This window comes from Amphibalanus amphitrite, unplaced genomic scaffold (assembly GCF_019059575.1).
Source record: "Amphibalanus amphitrite isolate SeventyFive unplaced genomic scaffold, NRLGWU_Aamphi_draft 001028F_arrow, whole genome shotgun sequence".
Taxonomy (NCBI): Eukaryota; Metazoa; Arthropoda; class Thecostraca; order Balanomorpha; family Balanidae; genus Amphibalanus; species Amphibalanus amphitrite.
The window spans coordinates 77007-99844 of NW_024882522.1; the positions used below are offsets into that span (position 1 = coordinate 77007).

Genomic DNA, 22838 nt, shown 5'->3' on the forward strand with positions numbered 1-22838 from the left:
ATGCAGTTTGAGCTCAGGAACACGATGGTGCTATTTATATTGGCGTACGATGTCAAATTCGTGCTGAAAAATTGATTTGAAAAATTTATAATTGTTAATTTTTTGCAATAATGCGTATAACTTGGCCATTTTTGAAGATATTTAGCTAAAACTTGCTAGAGTTAGTCATAATAATGCGTTCTACCACATATATTCCGGTTTTTTCGAAAAGTCAAAAGATTTTTGAAAAAAAAATATAAAAATATAAATTTTGAATTTCATAATATAAAATTTTCGAAATTTTCAAAATTTCGAAAATTCGAGATAGCAGTTTGATAGCGCAGTCTATTCTGAGACCTCTCATGCAAAGAAATTGGATCTAGCTTAAAAACTGAGCTCTTGGGAGCGATTGCCGTGGTTCAATGTTTTGCGTCGAAATCGGCCGAACATGACGTCACTCTGACGTCATTTCCGGCCGACCTATGGTAGGTACGAAGTCCAAATTTTCACACAAGGTGTCAAATTGATGCAGCTAAAGGTACTGAAAGTTTGGCGTCGATACGTCAAGCGGTTTGGAAGTTATTGCAGAAAAACGGGAGGGGGGGCTACCAGTGGGGCGCGGGTTAAGAAGCAAGACAATCTGATATTTTCTCTTTTGAATTATTATATAGCCACCTTTCATAAGAGCGCAGGTACAAATTTCTGGAGCATTCCAGCCACTGGGTTTTCCAGCACAGTGGGTTTCATGTAGAGCAGCGCCTTACTAACCTGTGCCCACTGCCTACAGTTGGGCGGCGTTGGTGGCGGGTGTCCCCTCATTCATCTCCTGCTGGACAATAGTCCAATAGATATCGATGGAATTGGGATGGGAACTATCTCCAAGCATCTCCAAGCCATAGCCCGTTAGCCCAAAAGAACAATAGGTCCTCTCGGTATCACTTCTCATTCTGCTAGGGACTTGAAGGTGGTGCACCGCCCCGCATGAAGACTGCGCGGCTTGAATCAGTCATCAGTACGCGTTCAGCAACCGAGCCCTCCTGTGCCGTCTGGTTGAGTGGCTCCAGCCAATCGCTAGCCAGGATGTTGCGCCGGTAATACTCGTCACTGATGTGGTTTTCTGTGGCGTCATAAACAGCTTGAATATTGCAGAGCAGCTGAACATGCTCCAGGTCTGGATTTTGACCGGATGTTTGACGCCGGCGACGGCCGGCATGTTCGAGCTGCTGGCAGCCCACACATGGCCGATTTGATGGTTCAACGGGCATCGCAGCTTGAACAGCTTCCCATCCGACCAGGCCACCTCAATCATGTCTTCCTTCGACCAGTGGACACGCCCTGGCCTGATGCCAAAGGTGGTGGACTGGTTGTTTCCCCGTCAATTTCATTGTCTTTTTCAGTTTGAAGGGCAGTAAAACCAAGCTAAAGGGCGGGTAACGGTGAATCATGATGTCGGACCTCTTAGTATCTACCTTGGTAAGAATCCGAGTCAGTTTGCGGATTAATTGGTGCCGTTTCCTTGTCGCTATCTTGACAACTTTCCTAACCCCAGGATAAGGGCGCCCTTTGCGATCGAGGCCGGTCTGAGTCTGCCACCAAGTCCCAGCCTATTACGCCTCAGGCAGATGTGCTACTGGCTGCTGCTGATAGACCAGCTTATGGTTCATGCCACCATGCCACCAACACGTAGCCTTACTACGAAACGAGAGACTGTACTCCCTTCTCTCCACCGCCTTAAACGAAAACTGTCAAATGAACGCATCGGCGACTCGACTCTTACTCAGAACAAGAGTCATTTCGCAAGGTCAGATCACTGCTGAGTTGAGAGCAGATTCCAGAGGTATGCATTCACCCAATTTTCCAGATTCCAACATTAAAAAAAAAAAAACTGTGCGAGCAGATATGGCGAAAAAATAGATGTCCGGATGATTTCGTTACACCCTGTATGTTTCGTGTTTTTTTTTGGGGGGGGAGGGGGGCGGAAGTTTACAGTATTTAGCCCGCGCCCTGGGGGATATTTTTGCCCCTTCCCCTCGAATCTCCGAAACTACTGGACGGATCCGCAAAATTGAAATGGCGTTCGAAAGCCCTGTCAAATTTGTCGAGGGTAATCCAATTTCATTGACCTCGGGGTCACTGATGACATCACAGGTCAGGTCAAAGATAAAATGTTTTGCCGTTCAAGGGTCCTAACTGAAAGTTTGGTGAGGATCGGCGCAGCGTTTCTGGAGATATATAAAAAGGTCTGGAGGGGGGGGGGCAAAAAATAGCCCCCCAACCACCACCACCAGGGCGCGGGTTAACCCTCGCCCGTATTGGTGTTTTTCCAGCCACGAACGTATAAGGGGGGGTCCGTTGGACCCCCCCCCCTTGCCGTTTCGCCCCTGATCGAGCTAGAGCTTCGCGGAAAAAACGAGCGTGTTGCCCGTGACGAGAGGAAGCCGATGATACCCAATTTTAAGGTCCTAGGTCATCGGTTGACCTTCCAGGTCAGGTCAATGACCCAAAAGTCGGGAAAATCGGGACCTGTTAGAAAATCGTAAAGCGTGGCTGCTATGGGGTTTTTCGGGGTGCTGAACACGAATATCATCTTAGTTTTGATCACAAATGATGTCTTCATGCATTTAGGCCAGGTCGGGTCAGGTCAGGTCAGGTCAACCAGTAAGGGTATTCGTAGTAGGTGGAAACCGCCTCTGACAGCTTCGTAACATGTTACGAAGGTGCCAAAACTACTTCGTAAATGTTCATATGGTTGCTAAATTCGAATTCAGCTCCAAAAACTGGCCTGGAAACATGTAAAACTCGAAAAAGTGAACCGAGGTCATCAAAGGTCAATGACCTGACCTGACCTTCCGGTGACCTTGACACCCACCCTAATGCATGGGAGCAACATCATATCCCATGTTTGAACGCTTAAAACCACGAAAAGACTGCAAACGGGCGGCTAATGCGAGCCGACATACGCCCAATCGCGATTCCGGCCAAACATGGTCTCGAAAAGTAGGTCACAGGTCAAAGGTCATTGGGGTCAGGGTCATGAAATTTTCAGGGTAGGTGTAAAATTGATTAACGCGAGGGTACTGAAAGTTTCGTCGCGATCGGCCGCTTTTTACGCGAGTTATTCGCGAAAAACCAAGGGGGGGGGTTCGTTCGACCCCCCCCCCCCTATAGGGCGAGGGTTAATATACATATGTATGACCTGTTGTAACGAAGTAACTTCCCTGTCCTATCAATAAGCCTCCTTTCCTGACCGCCCAGCTTTAATTTAATTCCTAATATGGTAATCCTTTCCTCATTGGCCACTATGATATGACGTATGTACACGTGTGACGTACGACTGTGTGCCGGCCGAGCCGGAGAGCGGCCGCAGCCGGGAGAACCTAGACAGAGTCTCCACAGAGCAGTCCAACGAGACTCAGGCCTTGTCGCAGACGGCCACGCTGGTTTCTGACTAACCTCACTAAATTTGGCTAAAGCAATAAAGAGCCAAAAGGAACTTCTTTTATTTATTCGAAAAACCCAACGCGAGATTTTAGACTTCACGGACCAAAAAGGTGAACTGGCCTTGAGCGACCCGATTCTGAGAATTAACAATATGTGCAGCGATTATCAGTCAAAAGGCGTCCCCAAAACGGTTATCTGCCAAAGTCCTCGTGGAGGGATGTAGGAGAGACCCGGGAGGTATGGGCCCCCTGGGGGTATGGGCTATCGCAGTTTTGAAGAAGTGTTGCGTATTTTTACACATTTGACCGCGTAAACTGGCAGCAGCCATTCCGTTATACAGCCCACGTGATATTCAAAATATTCCTCAGTCTTCTTTGGCAATGAGCGGTGATAAAGCGTTTTTGCCCTCTTCGAGTAAAATACTGTACATACAGAAAATTCGTGATAAATTTGAACCAGGCTCCTTTTATGATGCTAACAATGCTAACATAAAGTGTAAAGCATGCAAATTAAGACTGTATAGACAATTTGAAGCTTCCTTGCAAGATTATGAGCTGAGATGCTATGCAAATTCTGGCGTCCTAACCGGGAGGTTCGGGCCACCCACCCCCGTTGATCCTAAATCAATAAAAAGATGCTTTCATTGTCATCTTCAATAAGTTTTATTTTTGTCGCGCAAAGTTGAAAATTTAACTTCAAATTTCATTCGAACAGAAAAATATTATTTATTTTATTTTATGGTGCATGATTGAGTTTACCAAAATACATATGTGCCCAAGTCACCTCCATGAAGTAGTTAAGCCGTTGCCGCTTATGCGGTTCCTGGGCTCTAAGAGAGATCAACGTGGATACCAGCTACGAGTATTGTTCTCATGATTGTCGAGAAAAGAATATGAAACATGGCACCGGCCCATACCTCCCGGGCCATGGCCCATACCTCCAGGTGTATTTTGATGGATCGAAAAAGCACATTATTTATTGAAAGTTATCTCGAGACAAAATAGTTGATCCCAGATGCCTAATATCAGGCACACTTTGCAGGCGAAAGGCAATTTCACGTGCACAGAGTGAAAAACCGGGTCTAGCCACTGCCCACTGGAAGAAAATCGCCTTTTCACAAAACCGACCCATATCTCCCGGGTCTCCCCTATATGCCCCCCCCCCCCCCGGCCCGGTTAAGAACTGGTAAACACGCGGCAATCAGTGCCTCAAATGGTTCATCCACCTTTGGTTAGCATGGCGGCCTGACCTTGAAGTCGGAGGCCTGCAGGACGAGCACGCGTCCCCGGGCGTTGCCAGTGTAGATGTAGCGGCCGCGCCGGTCGAACGTGGCGATGATGTTGAGGTCTCCGTCGTCGTCGACGGGCAGCACCCGGTGTCCCTCGTCCAGCGTCACCACCACCGGCGCGTGCTTCAGCGGGCACACCAGGATCGAGCCCCGGCCGCGCGGACAAAACTGCACCTGCGCCGCGCAGACACAGGCACCGGGGCGCCGCTGGGTACACACTACACACTACACAGCCAGGACTGGGTACACAGCCAAGACTGGGTACACAGCCAAGACTGGGTACGCATTACACAGCCAGGACTGGGTACGCATTACACAGCCAGGACTGGGTACACACTACACAGCGAGGACTGGGTACACAGCCAGGACTGGGTACACAGCCAGGACTGGGTACACAGCCAGGACTGGGTACACACTACACAGCGAGGACTGGGTACACAGCAAGGACTGGGTACACAGCCAGGACTGGGTACACAGCCAAGACTGGGTACACACTACACAGCCAGAACTGGGTACACAGCCAGGACTGGGTACACAGCCAGGACTGGGTACACAGCCAAGACTGGGTGCACACTACACAGCCAGGACTGGATACACAGCCAGGACTGGGTACACACTACACAGCCAGGACTGGATACACAGCCAGGACTGGGTACACACTACACAGCCAGGACTGGGTACACAAACAGGACTGGGTACACAGCCAGGACTGGGTACACAGCCAGGACTGGGTACAAGCTACACAGCCAGGACTGGGAGTGGGTACACAGCGAGGACTGGGAATACAGCCAGGACTGGGAATACAGCCAGGACTGGGTACACAGCCAGGACTGGGTACACACAACACAGCAAGGACTGGATACACAGCCAGGACTGGGTACACAGCCAAGACTGGGTGCACACTACACAGCCAGGACTGGGTACAAGCTACACAGCCAGGACTGGGAGTGGGTACACAGCGAGGACTGGGAATACAGCCAGGACTGGGTACACAGCCAGGACTGGGTACACACAACACAGCAAGGACTGGATACACAGCCAGGACTGGGTACACAGCCAAGACTGGGTGCACACTACACAGCCAGGACTGGGTACAAGCTACACAGCCAGGACTGGGAGTGGGTACACAGCGAGGACTGGGAATACAGCCAGGACTGAGAATACAGCCAGGACTGGGTACACAGCCAGGACTGGGTACACACAACACAGCAAGGACTGGATACACAGCCAGGACTGGGTACACAGCCAAGACTGGGTGCACACTACACAGCCAGGACTGGGTACAAGCTACACAGCCAGGACTGGGACTGGGTACACAGCGAGGACTGGGAATACAGCCAGGACTGGGAATACAGCCAGGACTGGGTACCTACAGTACACAACCAGGACTGGGTACACAGCCAGGACTGGGTACAAACTACACAGCCAGGACTGGGTACAAACTACACAGTCAGGACTGGGTACAAAACAAGGACTGGATATATACTACATTACTACACAGCCAGGACTGGGAGTGGGTACACAGCGAGGAGTGGGTACACAGCTGGCAGGGCCGTCGTGACCTGTTGCCAGGTGGTTTTATTTAACACTTAATTTCCGTGTTAATATTTCATTTTCTGTGCGTTTATTTGTGTTTATGTTTTGTAGGAAAGGCGCTTTGATTTAAGCATTTTGCTTTTGCGCCGATCCGTGATTATGTTCTCCGATGTTTCTTGTATATTCACATATTCACTTCAGCAGACACTCCACAACAGAGTGGCTATTACGTGTCCATTGTCAATCAATAAAACGGTTGGGAGAGTCAAAATGGTACAAGGTAGAACATAACAATCGTCTGGCTCAGCAACACACTCACACCCACACACACACACACACACACACACACACACACACACACACACACACACACACACACACACACACACACACACCAGTAACACCAAACCCACGCACACTCACTCCGAATAAAATATACGTTTTGCAGCCTGCTTAACCCGGCAGTTGCTGGGGTATTTCGCCACCCACCGTTTGCTGGGGGGGGGGGGGCGTTAAACGCCCCCAGCCGATAACTCGAGAACCGATAGGCGCAGCGAAACGCACGAGGCGGCAAACGAAAGAACGCCACGAGACGCTTCAGATGAGTACTTTAAAGTTGAATTTTGAGGTCACAGGTCGGGTCAAGGTCAGGTCAAACACCCAAAATCGGGCTTTCAGTAGCATGGACTTCAGGACTTCGCAATGGGCGCCTCTCGTCATAAACTCTGTCAAAACGGTACACAATCCATCATATCAGGCCTACAAGAGTGTCAGCTCCATGTAGGGGTCAGTCAAGCATAGGTCAGGGCAAGGCTATATAAACCAGGTAGAACGTTCCCGACGAAAAAGTGGTGACAAGCGATAATTAGTAGCCGCGACCCTCACTTGTTCAAAACTATATCCGCAAGCAGCATTTACAGGCTAGCGGAAATCGACCAATCGGCGTTCGGCAATACTCGACGCTGATTGGCCCGATGCTCGTGACGAAATTGCGGGGGACTGTAGCTATTCCCCTATGGCGTTTAATAGACTTACGGCTTTTGAAGGGGATTTATACCAGTTTTTGTTGGGTTTGAGGCCATTTTTGAGCTTGGATATTCTTTCTGTGACTTTTGACTGTGTAATAACGACATTTAATCATGACATTCTATATACTACCGGTGTCACATCGGCCAAAAAGACCGTAAGTACATGGGATAGACGGACCACTGCTGATGGGGCCACACATGTCGGCGTGTGGTCATCGGAGGTCCGTGAGGGTTCGACATAGACCCTTCATGGGTCGGTATAGGCCCGGTGGGTCCAGTGTGCAAGCCTATCGGGGGCCGGTGCTGACCCAACAGGGCCCAGTGGCATATAATGTAAGGCTGTCTAGGCCGACGTTGAGGGCTCATGGGGGCCATATAGGACCAATAGGGACCACATCAGTCAATCAGGGGCCATTTAGGCCAATAAAGGCACTTCAGGGGACTTGAAAAGGTCATTCAAGAGCTGTGGTGGGCCCATGAGGGGACGGCATTGGTCCAGCAGGTGCAGTCAGGGGATGTTGTACGGGTTTCTCAGTGGCCCATTTGGGCATATCAGTGACCAATTTGGACCCAGCAGAGGGCTTTGTAGACCTATCAGGGGCTGGTGATGGTTCATCAGGGGCCAGCGTTAGTCCATCGGGGCACGGTATATGCCCATCAGAGGTAATTGCGAGCCCACGCTGAACAATGATGGCCCTTCAACGGCCCCTAATGGATCTACATTGACCCATGGGCCATGATGTGTCATGTATGCCCCTATGACAGGCCTACTCAGACCCCTGATGGACATTCCCGGCCTCTGATGACCCTATACTGAATGCTAAAGGGGCTCTAAGTTTCTCCAATAACCCTTCGTCAACCCATTATTACCATACGCTGGCACTAGGGGACCCACATCAGCCGCAGGGCAGTCCGTGCCATGACAGCATGTCTTTTCGGCCGATATTACATCGGTAATATTTATTAAAATCATGATTTTATGGTGTCATTATATAGCTAACAGTCATAAGAAATATATTTCAACTCGAAAACAGCTCCAAACAGCATATAATTTTAAAGAAACTCCTCCGAAATCCAAAAGCCTATTCGGGTCCATAGAGAATAACTGCGGTCCCCCGCAATTTCGTCACGAGCGTCGGACCAATCAGCGTCGAGTACTGCCGAGCGCTGATTGGTGAATTTTCCGCTAGCGTGTAAGTACTGCTCGCGGAACAAGAGTTCGTCGACAATCCTCCACAAACGTCTGTCACCATTTTTCGTAATGCTAAACAGCCGGAGCGTACCCCCCTGGGTCAGGGTCAAGGTCAGGTCAACCGGGAAGGCACATATCCCCGAAAATCAAAACTGATATTCGCAGCCTGTGACACATGTTTTATGGGTAATTTAGGGCGTAGAACACGATGGTGACATTCATTTTATCATATGTGTACGTGTTTGGCTCAAAAAGTTCAATTTAAGAAATTCATGTATCATGGTCGTGAAGTAGTCACGAGAAATTGCCAAGATTCAGTTCAAGATTTTGGAAAATGCGGAACGATAATCAATAATCGAAGATAGCCATTTGATTGTTCATGGTATTGGCAGTCTAATGGCGTTTACGGCATGTCTGTATGTCTATTGTGTGATTTTATATGATTTTTTGAACTTATGCCGTTTTTGGTCGAAAACTCAGAAATCATGACGTCACTAAAACCTTGATATCTCAAAAATTTTCCGACCGATTTTTTTGAAACTTTGTCACAATAAACTTCAATCAATTCCCTACAGGTACCCAAAATTTGGCGCGCCTGCGGCGCGCCGTTTTTATGCTATGGCCCGGCGAAAAAAGTGGGGGCGTTTAACGCCCCCCCCCCCCAGCAACTCGCGGGTTAAAAGCTGATGGCTCGAGCCGTGTCACATCATTAGGTAGAGAGTTTAAAAGCGATGCAGCTCGGTAGGCAAAACCTCGCCGCCCGGCCGCTGTTCTGGTGGCTGGCGGACGCAGGTCCCCGTCCTGTCTGGTAGAACGATCACACTGTCGTGCATCAGCGAATGAAACGAACAGTGAGGCGAGCTCCTCGGGCTCCCCCAGGGCACGCACCCTGTGTGCCACAATCGCAGTCTGCGCGTCACACATCTGGCGCGGTGTGTGCAGGCCCAGGTCGCCCCGCGCGCGAGACACATAATCGTATCTGCGGAGACCGGCTACTACTCTGGTGGCAAAATTCACAACCTTTAACAGTCTTAAGTCGTTAGCCGCGGAGCCGTTCCCGTACACAGACAGACAATATCTCACGCGCGAGACGACCAGGCCCTGCACGATTGTAAGAAGCGCCCGCCGCGGGAGGAGGCGCCTCAGGTGGCGGAGACCGATCAGGAGGCCGACACATCTGCGCACCACGTCATTGACATGGGCATCCCACGTAAGGTGGCGGTCAAAAATGACCCCCAGGTTTTTAACATGTGGGCTCTCCTGAACGGTCCCGCCACCGACCCGTACGCTGACAGGAGGGAGATCTCTGGTATTCTGTCGGGTGCCAAGGAGGAGAATTTCCGTTTTGGATGTGTTGAGTTTAAGTCCGTGGGCATGGAACCACGATGCCAAGGAGGTGAGAGTAGACTCCATGCGTTGGATAAGGTTAGGAAGGTTTTGTTTGGTATCTGAGATAAGGATTTGGGTATCGTCAGCGTACTGGGTCACATGAGCGCCCGGCGCGTGCAGACTGAGGTCGTTGGCGAAAATGGTGAATAACAGAGGACCGTGGGCTGATCCTTGGAAGACACCAATGGTGTTAGGAAGGGGCTTCGAAACCACTCTGCCACCGGAAGGAGAAGAGATGCAGACAGACTGAGTATGACCGGTAAGGTAGGTAGTATGACCGTCCCATTTCTTGTTCTTGGTTTCCAAAATATACTGAAGTGAAGTGTAGTGAAGAGGACTGGGAATACAGCCAGGACTGGGTACACACTACACAGCCAGGATTGGGTACACAGCCAGGACTGGGTACACACTGCAAAGCGAGGACTGGGTTCACAGCCAGGAATGGGTACACAGCTAGGAGCGTCCCATACAGACAGAGGCACCGAGAGCGCAGCGGCTGTCCCCTGCCCATCCCCAGCAGCGGCACGACTCTTACCTTCAGTATGGGCGACGGGAAGCGGTATCGGTGCTGACACTCGCCCGAGAGCACGTGCCACACTGTGACCGTGTTGTCGGTGCAGGCGCTCACCAGTCGCCGGCCGTCGCGCGACCAGCTCACAGAGCACACCGGGTGCACGTGCGCCGAGATTATCTTGGCGATGCCGCGCGTCAGAAAGTCCCAGATGACCACGCGGCCATCGTTGCAGCCGACGGCCAGCAGCGTACCCTTGCGGTTGAACGTGCATGTCACAGCGCGCGAGATGCAGTCGAGCGTGCCGTCAAACTCTTCCGGGTAGTTTTGGCCAAACGACTCGAGCAGTTCGAGGTTCATTGTGGCGTTGGCGGGTCAGTCCCCAGTACGTCGTGTCACTCCTGAATCCCTGATCGGCAGAGCCCAGCACGGCCTGTCAGCCACCCCTGCAGTCATCGAGGATGAACGCCACTCAGGTCACAACAGCTCCGCAGGCTCTGAAACCTGTGGAAAACAAAGCCTTTGGTCGAACTTGATTGCCTTTAGAATCACAATGACACCATTAGCTAATAAAGTTTTCTGCTTTGCATTTCCTGTGCTGCAAAAATAATGCGTTCTGTCGATTTCGTCCAAAATCCCTACACAGACCAAGTCTGACATGCAGAACATGAGTCTGACCTCAGAAGTCTGAGTGCTGTTTACGGGCACCTGCGGTAGCTGCGGCTCGGCGGTCAGCCGGGTAATGACGTCACAGAAAGTGGGGATGGGGCGGGTGGTGTGACGTCAAACGGCTGCGGCCGGTTGCGGTTCTCTGCGTCTCCTGCGGTCGAAACGATCCGACCACAGCGACCGCAGGAACCATTTGTCATGTAAAGTGGCGCGGCAGTTGCGCATTTGTGTAACTTGGGCGGAAAATTGACGCAGCCGCCTCAGACAAACGCATGATGACGTACGCACAAGTGGGCGGGACTTACAGCCTGCGATCTACCGCAGCTACCGCAGTTACCGCAGGTGTCCGTGAACAGCACTCTGGTATTGCCAATCTCTCATATCCAGCCTGGGGACTGGGGTCGGGGAGGCCATCATAACCAAGCGTTTTCATTGTAGTTAATTCAATCTGATTAGTGTCATGCCATCTTACAGAACACTTACTCTTCACATTTACACCAAGTTTCCTGCAAAATCTTACCTTGAAACACTAGAAAAATCCAATCGATGCAAAAACGACGGACGACGGTGAAACCAAGGTATATAAAAACACTGGGTGAAACAGGGCGCCTGGGGCGATTTGATCAAGGTTCGTGAAATTCACACGTGACATTCAGCATGTAGAAGGCCCATGGAGAGGGAGAAGTTCCAAATGTCACGTGACTAATATGCCCTTCGGGCGTATTTGGAAATTCCGAGATCGACGAGCATCTGTGGTAGAAAACCACCACTTTGGTAGGGGAAACTACTGCTGTCTGCTACCATTTGCACTGCAAGTGTCGCTATAGCTGGGGCATTCCACGTCAAATCGAACAAAAATCGGCTGTTTTGCACCTTACCATCAGCGATTTCATTATAAATTTGTGAGCGAGTTCCTGTGTGGCCCCGGACATTACATTGATGTTTTTTGCACATTCTGACCACAGGTCCTCTAAATATTCAAATTGTTTACAAAATGTTGCATCTTTATATTTTTGAACGACCATAACTTTGGTTGTACTTGTTTGATTTGAATGAAATAAACCTTAGGGGAGAGTGGGGTGGGTTGTATCAGTTTTTACTCCGAGACCCATAACCTCGTAACTATCCGTGATAAACTCATTATTTCCATACTATCTCCTTCCTTGATTCTTCTGCTTTTTTGTGCAAGGTAACTTTTCCGTTACCTCTACTAGTTTTTCTTCTACGGTCTGCCGAAGAGAGCAATGTTTTTGATACAACTTGCCCCATGGCTTGGGTGAGTTGTATCACATGGTGGGGTAATTTGTATCACTATTTCACGTTTCAGGGAGTGTGTTTGCTACTGGTTTTGAACATAACAACAACATTAAATGGGGTTAATACAATGTATTTGCTCAAAGGCTTCACTTTTATTAGACCAAACTTGGTCAATGCGAACGAAACATCGAAACGAACGAAACATCAACAGACTAGACGCAAAAGTGACCCGTTAAGAGCAAAGCAGCCAACACATTGTGCCGAAAAGGAACGAGTATTGACTAGCTACCTACAAACGCGAGCCAGGGCTTAGCTTTCGCGATCAAAAGCAACATACCCATACATACATACATACATACATGTTACAACATACCCCACCCGGCTCTGATACAACATGTACCTCGCCGCCATCTTGGAAAAAACATCTTCGTGCTCAAAAACAGCGGACAGCTGGAGAAATCCATTTTCACTCACGCAGCCTTAGAACCTACCCTCACCACCGCTACGGAGACCTTTCAAATTCGTGCACATCTAAATGCCCAAAACACACATTTTCCTGCAACCTATTTTTTTAGAATGCCATTAACCCGCGCCCGGCTGGGGGTCCTGGATTTCCACGCCCTGCTGGGGGGGGGGTGTTTGAACACCCCCCCCCTTGTAACTCGGCTCCTGGGCCACGTAGTGATACGCGGAAGACGGCGTTCGAAAGAGCGTCAAAAATAATGACGAAATCACTTCAGTCAATTTTTTGGTCAGGTCAAAGGTCAGGTCACCAGAGGTCATTGAAGGCAAAATTTCGCCGATTTCCAGGTCGAATGTCGAATTTTTTTTTTTTCGAACTACTCCGCCACCCATGATCAGGTGACCAGGAGTGCCCCCGCCCTCAAACCCAGCGACTAGCAGAACCTTACGTTAACACCAGATAAAATAAACTGATAAGTCGCGGCACTCCCTGCTAAGAAAGGAAATAAAACTAAAAAAAGCAAATGAGAGAAGGGGTAGCGGGTTTAGGCGGAGACAAGAACAGAATGCGAAAGTAGCCACTGCTAAAACCAGACAGATGACTGTTCTCTACTACGATACCGAAAGCAACATTCACTCAGAAGGGCATGCATTCATCTAGAGTAGAAAAAACAATCGCTCATTCACACGTCATGCAAACATACGTGGGGATTCGCTCTGGTCAAAAATTCGGCCGGTCAATGCTGAGGGCAGAAAAGCCTTTCCAGAAGCGAAGCTTGTTGCTGGTCAGGCTCCTTGCTCCAGCGCCAGAGTTATTCATGGTGACGATGATGAAAATAATTTCGATGAAACGTGATTTACTTGCAATTAGTGCAGTTTTGAGGCAAGTACATTTGAAATTAAGTTGCAATGAAAGGATAGCGAGAATTCAAGAGGAAATTCTCGAGAAAGCTTACATATTTTGTATGAAGTATGCTTTGACGTGTCTTTTTAGCTGAGATTTAGACATCTGATTAATGGTTGTTATAGAGAATTGGGATGCAACGACATTATTCCAGACACGCGGTCCTATCCATGATGCTATTTGTGCACGATAACGTTTTGCCGAGAAGGGTTCGTGAAAATGTTGTCTATTTCTTGTTCTTATATTATCCTGATCTACTGTAGCAAACAATTGGTTAAGTTGTGATGGTAAATGTGAAGCGAATTTTCGATACATGAACATGATAAGTTGTTGTCTAGCTAGTGCGTTTACTTTAAGAACATTGAGCTTACGAAATATGGGCATAGTATGTGCAAGACGATGTTCATTTACTATAATTCGAACTGCTCGTTTTTGTAATACTTCGATTTTGTGGAGATAAGTTGGATATGTGAAACCCCAGATTAGGCAGCAATAGTTTAAGTAAGGAAGAATCAGTGACAGGGTTACCGCTGCTAGGGAAATTTCCCTTTTCTATGGAAATCAGCGAAGATCTAGGGATATATGGATTTCACACGAAATCTAGGGAAATACCACAAACCCAAAAAAAATTGTTTTTTTTTCAACAATCGAAATCATTTTTTAAAAATAAATTTAGTCCAAACCTTTTGATAGGAAGGATTCACAAGGACAGAGCCACCGCTAAGCGAAGCTTGTTGCGGTGACCCTGCCCTCTACCTTCCGATCGCGCAATTCCAGTTCTATGGCAGAATTTAGAGTCCAAAGTTAAACGTTCGCACATAGCCGCGCCCTCATAGACGGCCCCCTCACTGACTTCGCCTGGCTACGGCCTGCCACCAACCGCAACCATACCTGTCAGGAGGCCCATAAATGTCCAGCGCCCGTCGCGCTTCGAACCCGGACTGTTATAACCGGGAACGCGTGCTCTCACCACGTGGAGTCCAATGCTCTACCAACTGAGCTACGGGATCTGCTCTCCAACGCTTTACCAACTGAGCTACGGGACCGGGTCTCCAACGCTCTTTGTTGTCTCCAACCTTCGTTGAGCGTTGTCTCCAACGCTCCATTGTTGTCATGAATTATTCTTCCGCATGTCATATCGAATAAATATGAGAACATTTTTCACAATATTCAGGTTTGATGCTCTCGTTTTAAAGATATATAGGGAATTAGGTACATATGTAAGCATGTATATATAATTCTTGCTATTATTTCAAAACAAACTCCTTCTGCTTTGTACCATTTCGGGTGCGACTAATTTTTTACATCAAAGTTTTTGTTTTAGCGCGATTTTTACAATGTCTAGCGCGTATCACTTCCATACGGTCAATCTGACGGTGCAAGATCAAATAATGCATCGACTCGTCTCTTACGCCAGCACTACCGCTACCCATACGGTAGTTTCCCGCGTCCCGCAACACACCACAATTTGCGATACCTATACCACGAAATTATATTATACCACATACAGTAATTTGCTATACCTATGCAAGCAATTTCATTAGAATCTCTGACGCTAACGTCACAGAATGTAGTTCATTGCTGTTTTGTTCATTGCTGACTATAGACGCGTTTACATAGGGTTTGTTGCAAGCTTATATCTCCGTCCGTGATGTTGCAAAAGATGCCAATGGTGCTTAACAATTTACAAAATGATCCCCTCTAAATATTTGAAGACCACTGCAACGAAATTATTGCCAAATTAACGAGATAGAGCCTCGTCAAATATGCTATGTAAACTGGGTTTATAACACGAATGGTTAAAATTAGGAAAGTACGTCAAATTCCATGAAAATAACCGCATCTAGGGAAATTGTTTTTAAAATAGGGAAATTTTCGTGAGAATCTAGGGAAACCAGCGAGACGCCAGCGGTAACGCTGATCAGTGAGTTGTAGAGCAAGAGTAATGATTTTTCAGGAAGAAAGTACTTCGCTCTACTCAAGATTCCAATATTTCTACTGATAATGATTGCTATGTTATCGATGTGGTATTTCCACTTCAAGGCAGGGTCAATAGTGATGCCTAGATATTTTACTTTTTCTGCTATTTCAATTTTTTCACCATGTATCATAATGTTCAAATTAATGATATTACCCATTTGGTTGTATACTTGGTAAATGGTTTTTTGTACGTTGAGTGTGAGTTTGTTTGCTTGAAGCCAAATGGATACAGCTTCAAGTTCTTTATTCATATTTTCTTGTAGTTCCTGTGTATTTTCACCTTCAAAAAGTAAGGCTGTGTCATCAGCATATAGAAGGCATTCTGATTTTTTGCATACATTTTTTAAGTCATTTATGTATATAAGGAAGAGTAAGGGGCCTAGGATAGAGCCTTGGGGCACTCCTAGCTTAATACTTTGAAAAGAGGATCTAGTACTTTTAAATTCTACACATTGTTGTCTGTTTGTGAGATATGACTTGATAAAGTGAAGAGCACGACCAGTAAATCCGTATTTACGACATTTGCTGATGAGTATGTTGTGGTTCACTGTATCAAATGCTTTTTTAAGGTCAATGAATACCGCTGAGGACATTTTCCCATTTTCCATGCTTTTTGTTATTCGTTCTTGCAGGAGTACTATAGGCATGTATGTTGATAAGGATTTTTGAAAGCCAAATTGATCCTTACATAATATGTCATTCTGTATGAGGTATGCATTGATTCTCTGGTGTACAATCTTTTCTAGAAGTTTGGAAAGATAGGGAAGGATACTAATGGGTCTATAGTTGCTAAATATATTTTTACTTCCAGATTTGTATAATGGCTTCACCACAGCCATCTTCATACTTTCAGGAAATGTTCCAGTACTCAACGATATGTTTATTAAATGAACCAATTGACTGAGTATTGCTGAATATGTATTTTTGAATATTTTTGAATTGATGTTGTCAATACCAGCACCAACATTTTTCATATTTCTTATCATGGAGTCTAATTCTGCAGAATTTGTTGGGTGAAAATGATCAAATGTGTTTTCACTGGAAGTGACACTATCCAGGGGATCAGTTCTGGTATTTGGGATTTCTTTTTCAAGCTTCTCACCAATTGATATGAAAAAATTGTTAAATAAGTGAGCTACTTGCTTGGTGTCTTCAATGGGATTTCCATGCGCATCACTGAAAGCAGTAGATACTTCAGATTTTCTAGGATTCTTATTTATACAACTGTTGAGTATTTCCCACATTTTCTTTGAATTTGTCTTATGAAGCAATAATTGTTCCTGAAAGTACTTTTTCTTCGCTTCCCTTATCAAGCCATTGAGGCAGTTTCTATGTCTTTGATAGGCAAGTTTGTTTCTATTTGTAGGATTCTTTGTTTTTTCTCTATATAGAGTGCTACGGGTATTTATTGAGGTGAGAATTGCTGAAGATATCCAAGGTTTTATGGCTGTTGTTTTCCTAGTACACTTCCTCTTAATGCTAAACAATGCTATGCCTGAAGAGTATGCATTGATAAGTGTATCAGCTGCAGTATTTGCATCAGGGATGGTATGGAATGTTGAGAGCTGTTGGGATAGGTATTCTTGTAGTTCAGTGACTTTGTTATAATTGAAGGTGGTAATCCAATTGTCTTCAGGTGGGTTGATTTTTTTAGTACAGCATGTGAATATAGGGAAGTGGTCAGAAAAGTCATCATATATGATGCCAGAATAGGACAAGAGCTCAAGGTTATTGCAAAAAATATTATCAATCAGTGACCATCTGTCCTCCGAGACTCTTGTTGATTTTGAAATTGTTGGCCAGTAGCTGTGAGAAGTCATGATGTTGAAGAATTCTAGACATGCACTGTCCTGTTCAATATTGTGTAAGTCAAAATTGAAGTCACCAGCAATAAATGTTGATTTATTCTTTTTCTCAATCTGTTCAAGAGAGGCTGTGAGTTCATCTAGAAACAAGTTGTTTACCAAATCAGGAGGTTTGTATATAATGCCAACAATCACTCCAGTTATGCTTGTTATTTGACATTCAATAAAAAGGGATTGGGTGCATGACATTGTGCTTAATTTTATATCACATGAGGATTTAACATATTTATCATTGACATAAACTGCAACTCCTCCTCCACTCCTTCCGACCCTGTTGTTGAAGTATCCTGTGAAACCAGGAAGCTGATGACTATTTACTGATTCATTTGATAACCATGTTTCCGAGACACATATGAAATGCCATGTACATTGTGTTCTTTGTAGGAAAAGCTGGAATTCATCAAATCTGTCATTGGATGAAATAGATCTGGCGTTAACATGCAGGATACTGAGTTGGTTGAGGTCAGGAGTAGTTTTCAAATTTTGTGTTTGGGGAAGGGAGAAATATTTGCATGAAGATCTCAGTTCTTCAAATTTTTCATGAGTCAGGTGCAGATCAGATGATGCTAATCTTTGGAAGGGATTAAATATTTTAGTATCAAGAGATCCATTTGAATCAGTACATTCTACTAGATTCATTCAAGTATGGTATGTCTAATCTAACAGAAAATAGCACAATCAATGTCCAGCACCTCACCAGTTCGACGCAACAAGCGCCTCTTGGCTGGCGTTGAAACGAGGCGGACTAACCCATGTGAGGGAAGCCCAAGGCTGACTATTTTCATTATTTGATATGGAAAAAGTCACGTGACTTTATAGTAATGAATGTTCGTTGCATTTGTTTTTAATAACTTCATACCAAGGATAGAACATCATGGCAAGAAGATTCATTTGTATTTTGTTTTATTTGTTTTTAGGTTATTTGTGATTTGCATTGTTTCAACTTTGGCAAGAAAAAAACTTGATAAGGTCACGTGATAATCCACGGTAACTCATGTATTTTGTTTGTATCATTTGAAGGTTATTTTATGAATGAAGTTAGCACGTGGTTTCCATACTACCTACTCATTGTTTACGTTTGCTTGTGGTGTTTGAAGGTCAGAGTGAGCGAGAGAGTGAGAGAATACGAGGGGGAGGCGTGTGGAAACATGTAGGAAAGGAGTCATTTTGTGATGTGGTGAGTTTCATTGGGTAATGAAACGTGAGAAACGTGACAGGCAATGAGTATCAGTGCAGCATTGGATAAATTTTAGGTAAACACAAATCCAGGCTAGCAATATTGAAGATAAGTGAAATATTTTATTTCCTTATTGTGATTAGCCATTTCCGATTGGACACACCATCACTGGTCAACAGGCAACAAATCATCACAATTTGCACACAAATTGAAGTGCTAAATTGACATCAGTTATTGTACTTTTTGTTGCTATTCCATTTTGATTTTGTTTAAAGGAAATAGTTCACTTTCACGAAATTATATTTTTTGCAATGGATTTATGATTTTTTATGTTCAAAATGATCAGCAAAGAAAATAAAACCTTTTTATAACAAAATATCATTTTCTATATTTTTGATATAGGAAGAACTTTTCAGTTTCTGTAAGGCACACGCGATCCAGTATGAAAAGAGCATGGGTCCCGAAAATTCTTCAGAAGCTAGAAAAATTATCGCGGCCACCGGCATTTGGGCGATCTGCTCATGCTTTTGTTACTGGAGCGCCTCTGAAGAATTTTCTGAATAATTTTCTTTTGTTACTGGAGCGTTTCTGAAGAATTTTCGGGACCCATGCTCGTTTCATACTGGATGCAAATATATGCAAGGCACACAACCTCAACGCAAGGCACCTTTTTCGGGACGAGAAATAGAATATCTTTGCCTAGGGTGATCGTTTGGCTGTAAAAGCTCCTGATTTATGCTCGTCTCAGCCCAAGCTACGGAACTGCTATTCCAGTTAAAAACCCATGTTAAAATGTGAACTATTTCCTTTAACATACATGCTAGTGATCACAAGCTGTGTTGTTGCTATGATTTTGTAGGTGTTTATGAGCATGCTGTTGAGGAAGCAGATGTCATGAGACAGCCCATCTTATGAAGTAGTTGATGTTGCTGTTAATTACAGTTGATGTTGCTGTTAATTACCAGAAGCCAACGCATAACATGGGAACCAATAGAGCTACAGCGCCGCGGAAAAGCGCATTCGATAGCCCTATTAACGCCCTTTCTGAGTAATTCTCTCAGATTTGATCTACCGTCAACGGTTTTGCCTGCAGGGGGCAAAAACTGCAAAAATAGCCGATTTTTTCGGAAACCGTTTTTCTGCAATAACTTTTGACCCAAGCCTTGTGTAAGCGCGAAGATGTATTTCTGTCCTTTATTCCTTTTATTTACCGGCCGCAACCTCCAGCGTGGGCTCTCCTCATGTATGTTTTGAGACGTTTAGTTTTTGCCCCGCCGAGTCTGTGTAGAAGGCGGCCGGCCTGTGTCTGCAGTGGTAAAAGCGATATAATTCGGTAAGATGTTTATTTTCGGTTATTTAGGCTGGTTTAGTTCAATTTAATTTGTTATTCTGCTTCTCGGTATTTTTATTGTTTTGTCGCTTTCGTTTACCTAGTTGAATGATCGAAATCGTTTTGGCACGGCGCCAGGCGAGGAGGCGAATAGTAAGTCCTCAAGTGCTGTATGGGACCTGACTGTGTGATTTTTCATTTTAGGAACCGTGTGTTGTGTCAACCCGGCATAATACATGAGTACCGAGATATCGCCTCTAAGAGGGGCCCGGCGAGTGAGACACCTGCTACGAGCCCACTTTGAGGCAACAAGCGAACTGCTGCAAAAAGCACAGGCGGTCACAGTTCCGAATTCGCCTGAAGGACGCCACAGACGCTGGAAACCGCAAGTACAGTCTCCAGATCTGCAACTGGCGTATCTACTGCTTCACCTCCTCCTGATGTGGGGATCTTCAGCCTGCACTTCCGCAGCCTGGCTGTCACCTGCTGCACAGCAACCTGCGTGAGACCTGATCAGTACTTGGCATCACGCCAACTGCATCTGAACTGTGGTGAGCAGAGACAGCCGTTTCATATATGCTGCTAAGGACTTATCTATACTGCTTGCTACCAAATTGCAGCTGATGATTTAACTTTTTGATGATGTGCCTTCAGATATGTTGCTGTGCATAGCCTCGTTCGTCGTCAACTGGAGATAGTGAATGTGCTGCCTGATGTTAAATGTTGAGACGGTTGTTATATCTGTAGAATTGGCTGTTGAATGAGTGGAACATGCCCATGCTGTAGAAAGTGTGATTTTGTAGGGCATCCGTAACCAGCTTGACGGGTTTGACTTCTGTAGAAGGTGACATTTCAGTTGTCAAATGTTGAAACTTGAAAGCCCCTGATAATTCTGCCTGGAGTCCTTTGCCAGATATTCCTGAATCCTCAGCCTGGAAGGCCATCGATAAGTTCAGTGAGGGGTTGAGAGGATCATTACTCTTCAGAAGATCTGAGGTTTCTGTCTTTAGTTATCATGGACTTGTCGAGCCTAACAGTTCCATTGTTGAAGGCACAGTTGCTAGCAAGAAATGTTGACATCAGAGGAACTAAAGCAGTTCTTGTAGAACGATTGAGAGAAGTTCTTCATGGTGAAGGTGTTGATGAGGCATTCTTTGTTGCTCAGCTGTTTGGCAATCCTACAGGTGGAATGGAACAGGCAGATGAGATTCCAGAAGATCCGTCAGCCGTTGTGAGGCAGCACGTCAGCGCTCCAGTGCCCAGCCAGCCAGAGGTGAAGAGTCCAGGTGGTCCGGGCTACCTTGCCCCGGTGAATCCTGAAGATGCTGATCGAAGACTGAAGATGCCGATCGAAGACCAAGAGGACGGAAGAGGACGAAAGCAAGGGGACGGAGGTCAGCCAACTGATGATGTGAAGCCAGGTGACAGTGTGTCTCAAGTGGGTGCGTCCCTAGCATCCAGGCACTCAGGATCGTCAGGGACACTGGCGTCTCTGAGGGCTCAGCAGGCTGCCAAGCAAGCTGCTCTGAAGGTTAAAATGAAGTACTTGAGAGAGAAACAAGCACTGGAACTCAAAGAACAAGAGCTCAAGATGAAGAAAGAGGAACTCGAGCTGCAGCAAGCCCTGGCGGAGTCAGAGGCTATTGAAACAGCACTGACGGCAAGCAGCCCAAACTCTGCTGTCTCTGGAGGTGTTGACCAATATGCAAATGACTTTGTTCAGAACCCAGTCACTGTGAAGCAGGTCTCTCGCCCCCAGGTATCAGCTCCGGAAGTTGGAGGAGTAGATGGTGAGGACCCTCACTCTGCTTTGATGAGGAAGCTGTTGACATCAAGCATCCTTCCTAAACCTGAGATTCCGGTATTTTCAGGAGACCCGACCAGGTTTCATCAGTTTCTCAGGGCCTTTGACGGACGTATTGACAGCGTTGTGACAGATGAAGGCGACAAGCTTTGCTACCTGGAGCAGTTCACTTCAGGAGTACCACGTGATATTGTCAGAGGGTGCATGTTTATGTCATCAGGTGGATACCAGGAGGCGAGGAGATTGTTGCTGAAGAGATATGGCAATCCTCAAAAAATGACTGAATCCTTTATCGAAGGGTTGATGGCCTGGCCTCAGGTAAGAAATGATGACGTGACGGCTCTGGATCGCCTGGCAGTGGAGCTGCGGACCTGCAGCAATGCAGTTGGAAGCCTGGGTGGAGCCGATGAACTCAACCATCCCAAAACCCTACGGAGACTTCTCGAGAAGTTGCCATTCTCGATTCAAGAGGGATGGAGACGAGAAGTGGACAGGATCGCAGAAAGGAATGAAAGACAAGCTTCATTCACAGACCTGGTGAACTTCGTTGAGGTAGAGGCACGGATAGCGTCAAACTCCTCTTTTGGTCGTCAGCTGTTTTCGAACTTCTCGAAGAAGACGTCGGACCCTAGAAGCTCAAGCCCTAGAGGTCAAGTAAAGAAGTGCAACCGCATCGAGGCTGATCAACAGCGGGCCTGCCTCTTCTGTGGAGAAGAGCATCACGTGGAGGCCTGCAAGAATCTAAGGATGAAATGTCGCACAGAAAGGGAGACCTTCGTAAAGAACAACGGCCTCTGTTTTGGATGTCTCAACAAAGGACATGTGTCAAAGTTCTGTAACAGAAGGAGGACATGCGCGATCTGCAAGAAAAGACACCCAACATCTTTGCACTATGAACAGCAGCCTCAGCCACCAAGTGAAGGAGAACGGATGCAGAGTCCTCAAGAACAAACAAGAGTGAAGAGCCTGGGGGTTGATCTGCTGAAAACAGGTGATGGGTTGAAGTCGAGGACGCCAGCCGTCATG

The 22838-nt window shown here is 46.4% G+C and overlaps 1 protein-coding gene across 2 annotated transcripts in view; it reads right to left on the minus strand.

Annotated features, from left to right (window-relative positions):
• LOC122369358 (retinoblastoma-binding protein 5 homolog) overlaps positions 1 to 18490 on the minus strand; it is a 23887-nt gene extending 5397 nt beyond the window's left edge. The window contains exons 1-3 of one of the 2 annotated variants that reach the window (XM_043344044.1): positions 18199 to 18490; positions 10389 to 10868; positions 4670 to 4882 (exon numbers count right to left, since the gene is read on the minus strand). In XM_043344044.1, coding sequence (XP_043199979.1) covers positions 4670 to 4882; positions 10389 to 10724 — 549 coding nt within the window. In that variant the 5' untranslated portion in view covers positions 10725 to 10868; positions 18199 to 18490. Of the gene's footprint in view, positions 1 to 4669; positions 4883 to 10388; positions 10869 to 11553; positions 11677 to 18198 lie in introns of those variants that run through there. The other variant, XM_043344043.1, reaches the window with a different exon arrangement.
• Between the last annotated feature and the right edge of the window lie 4348 nt (positions 18491 to 22838).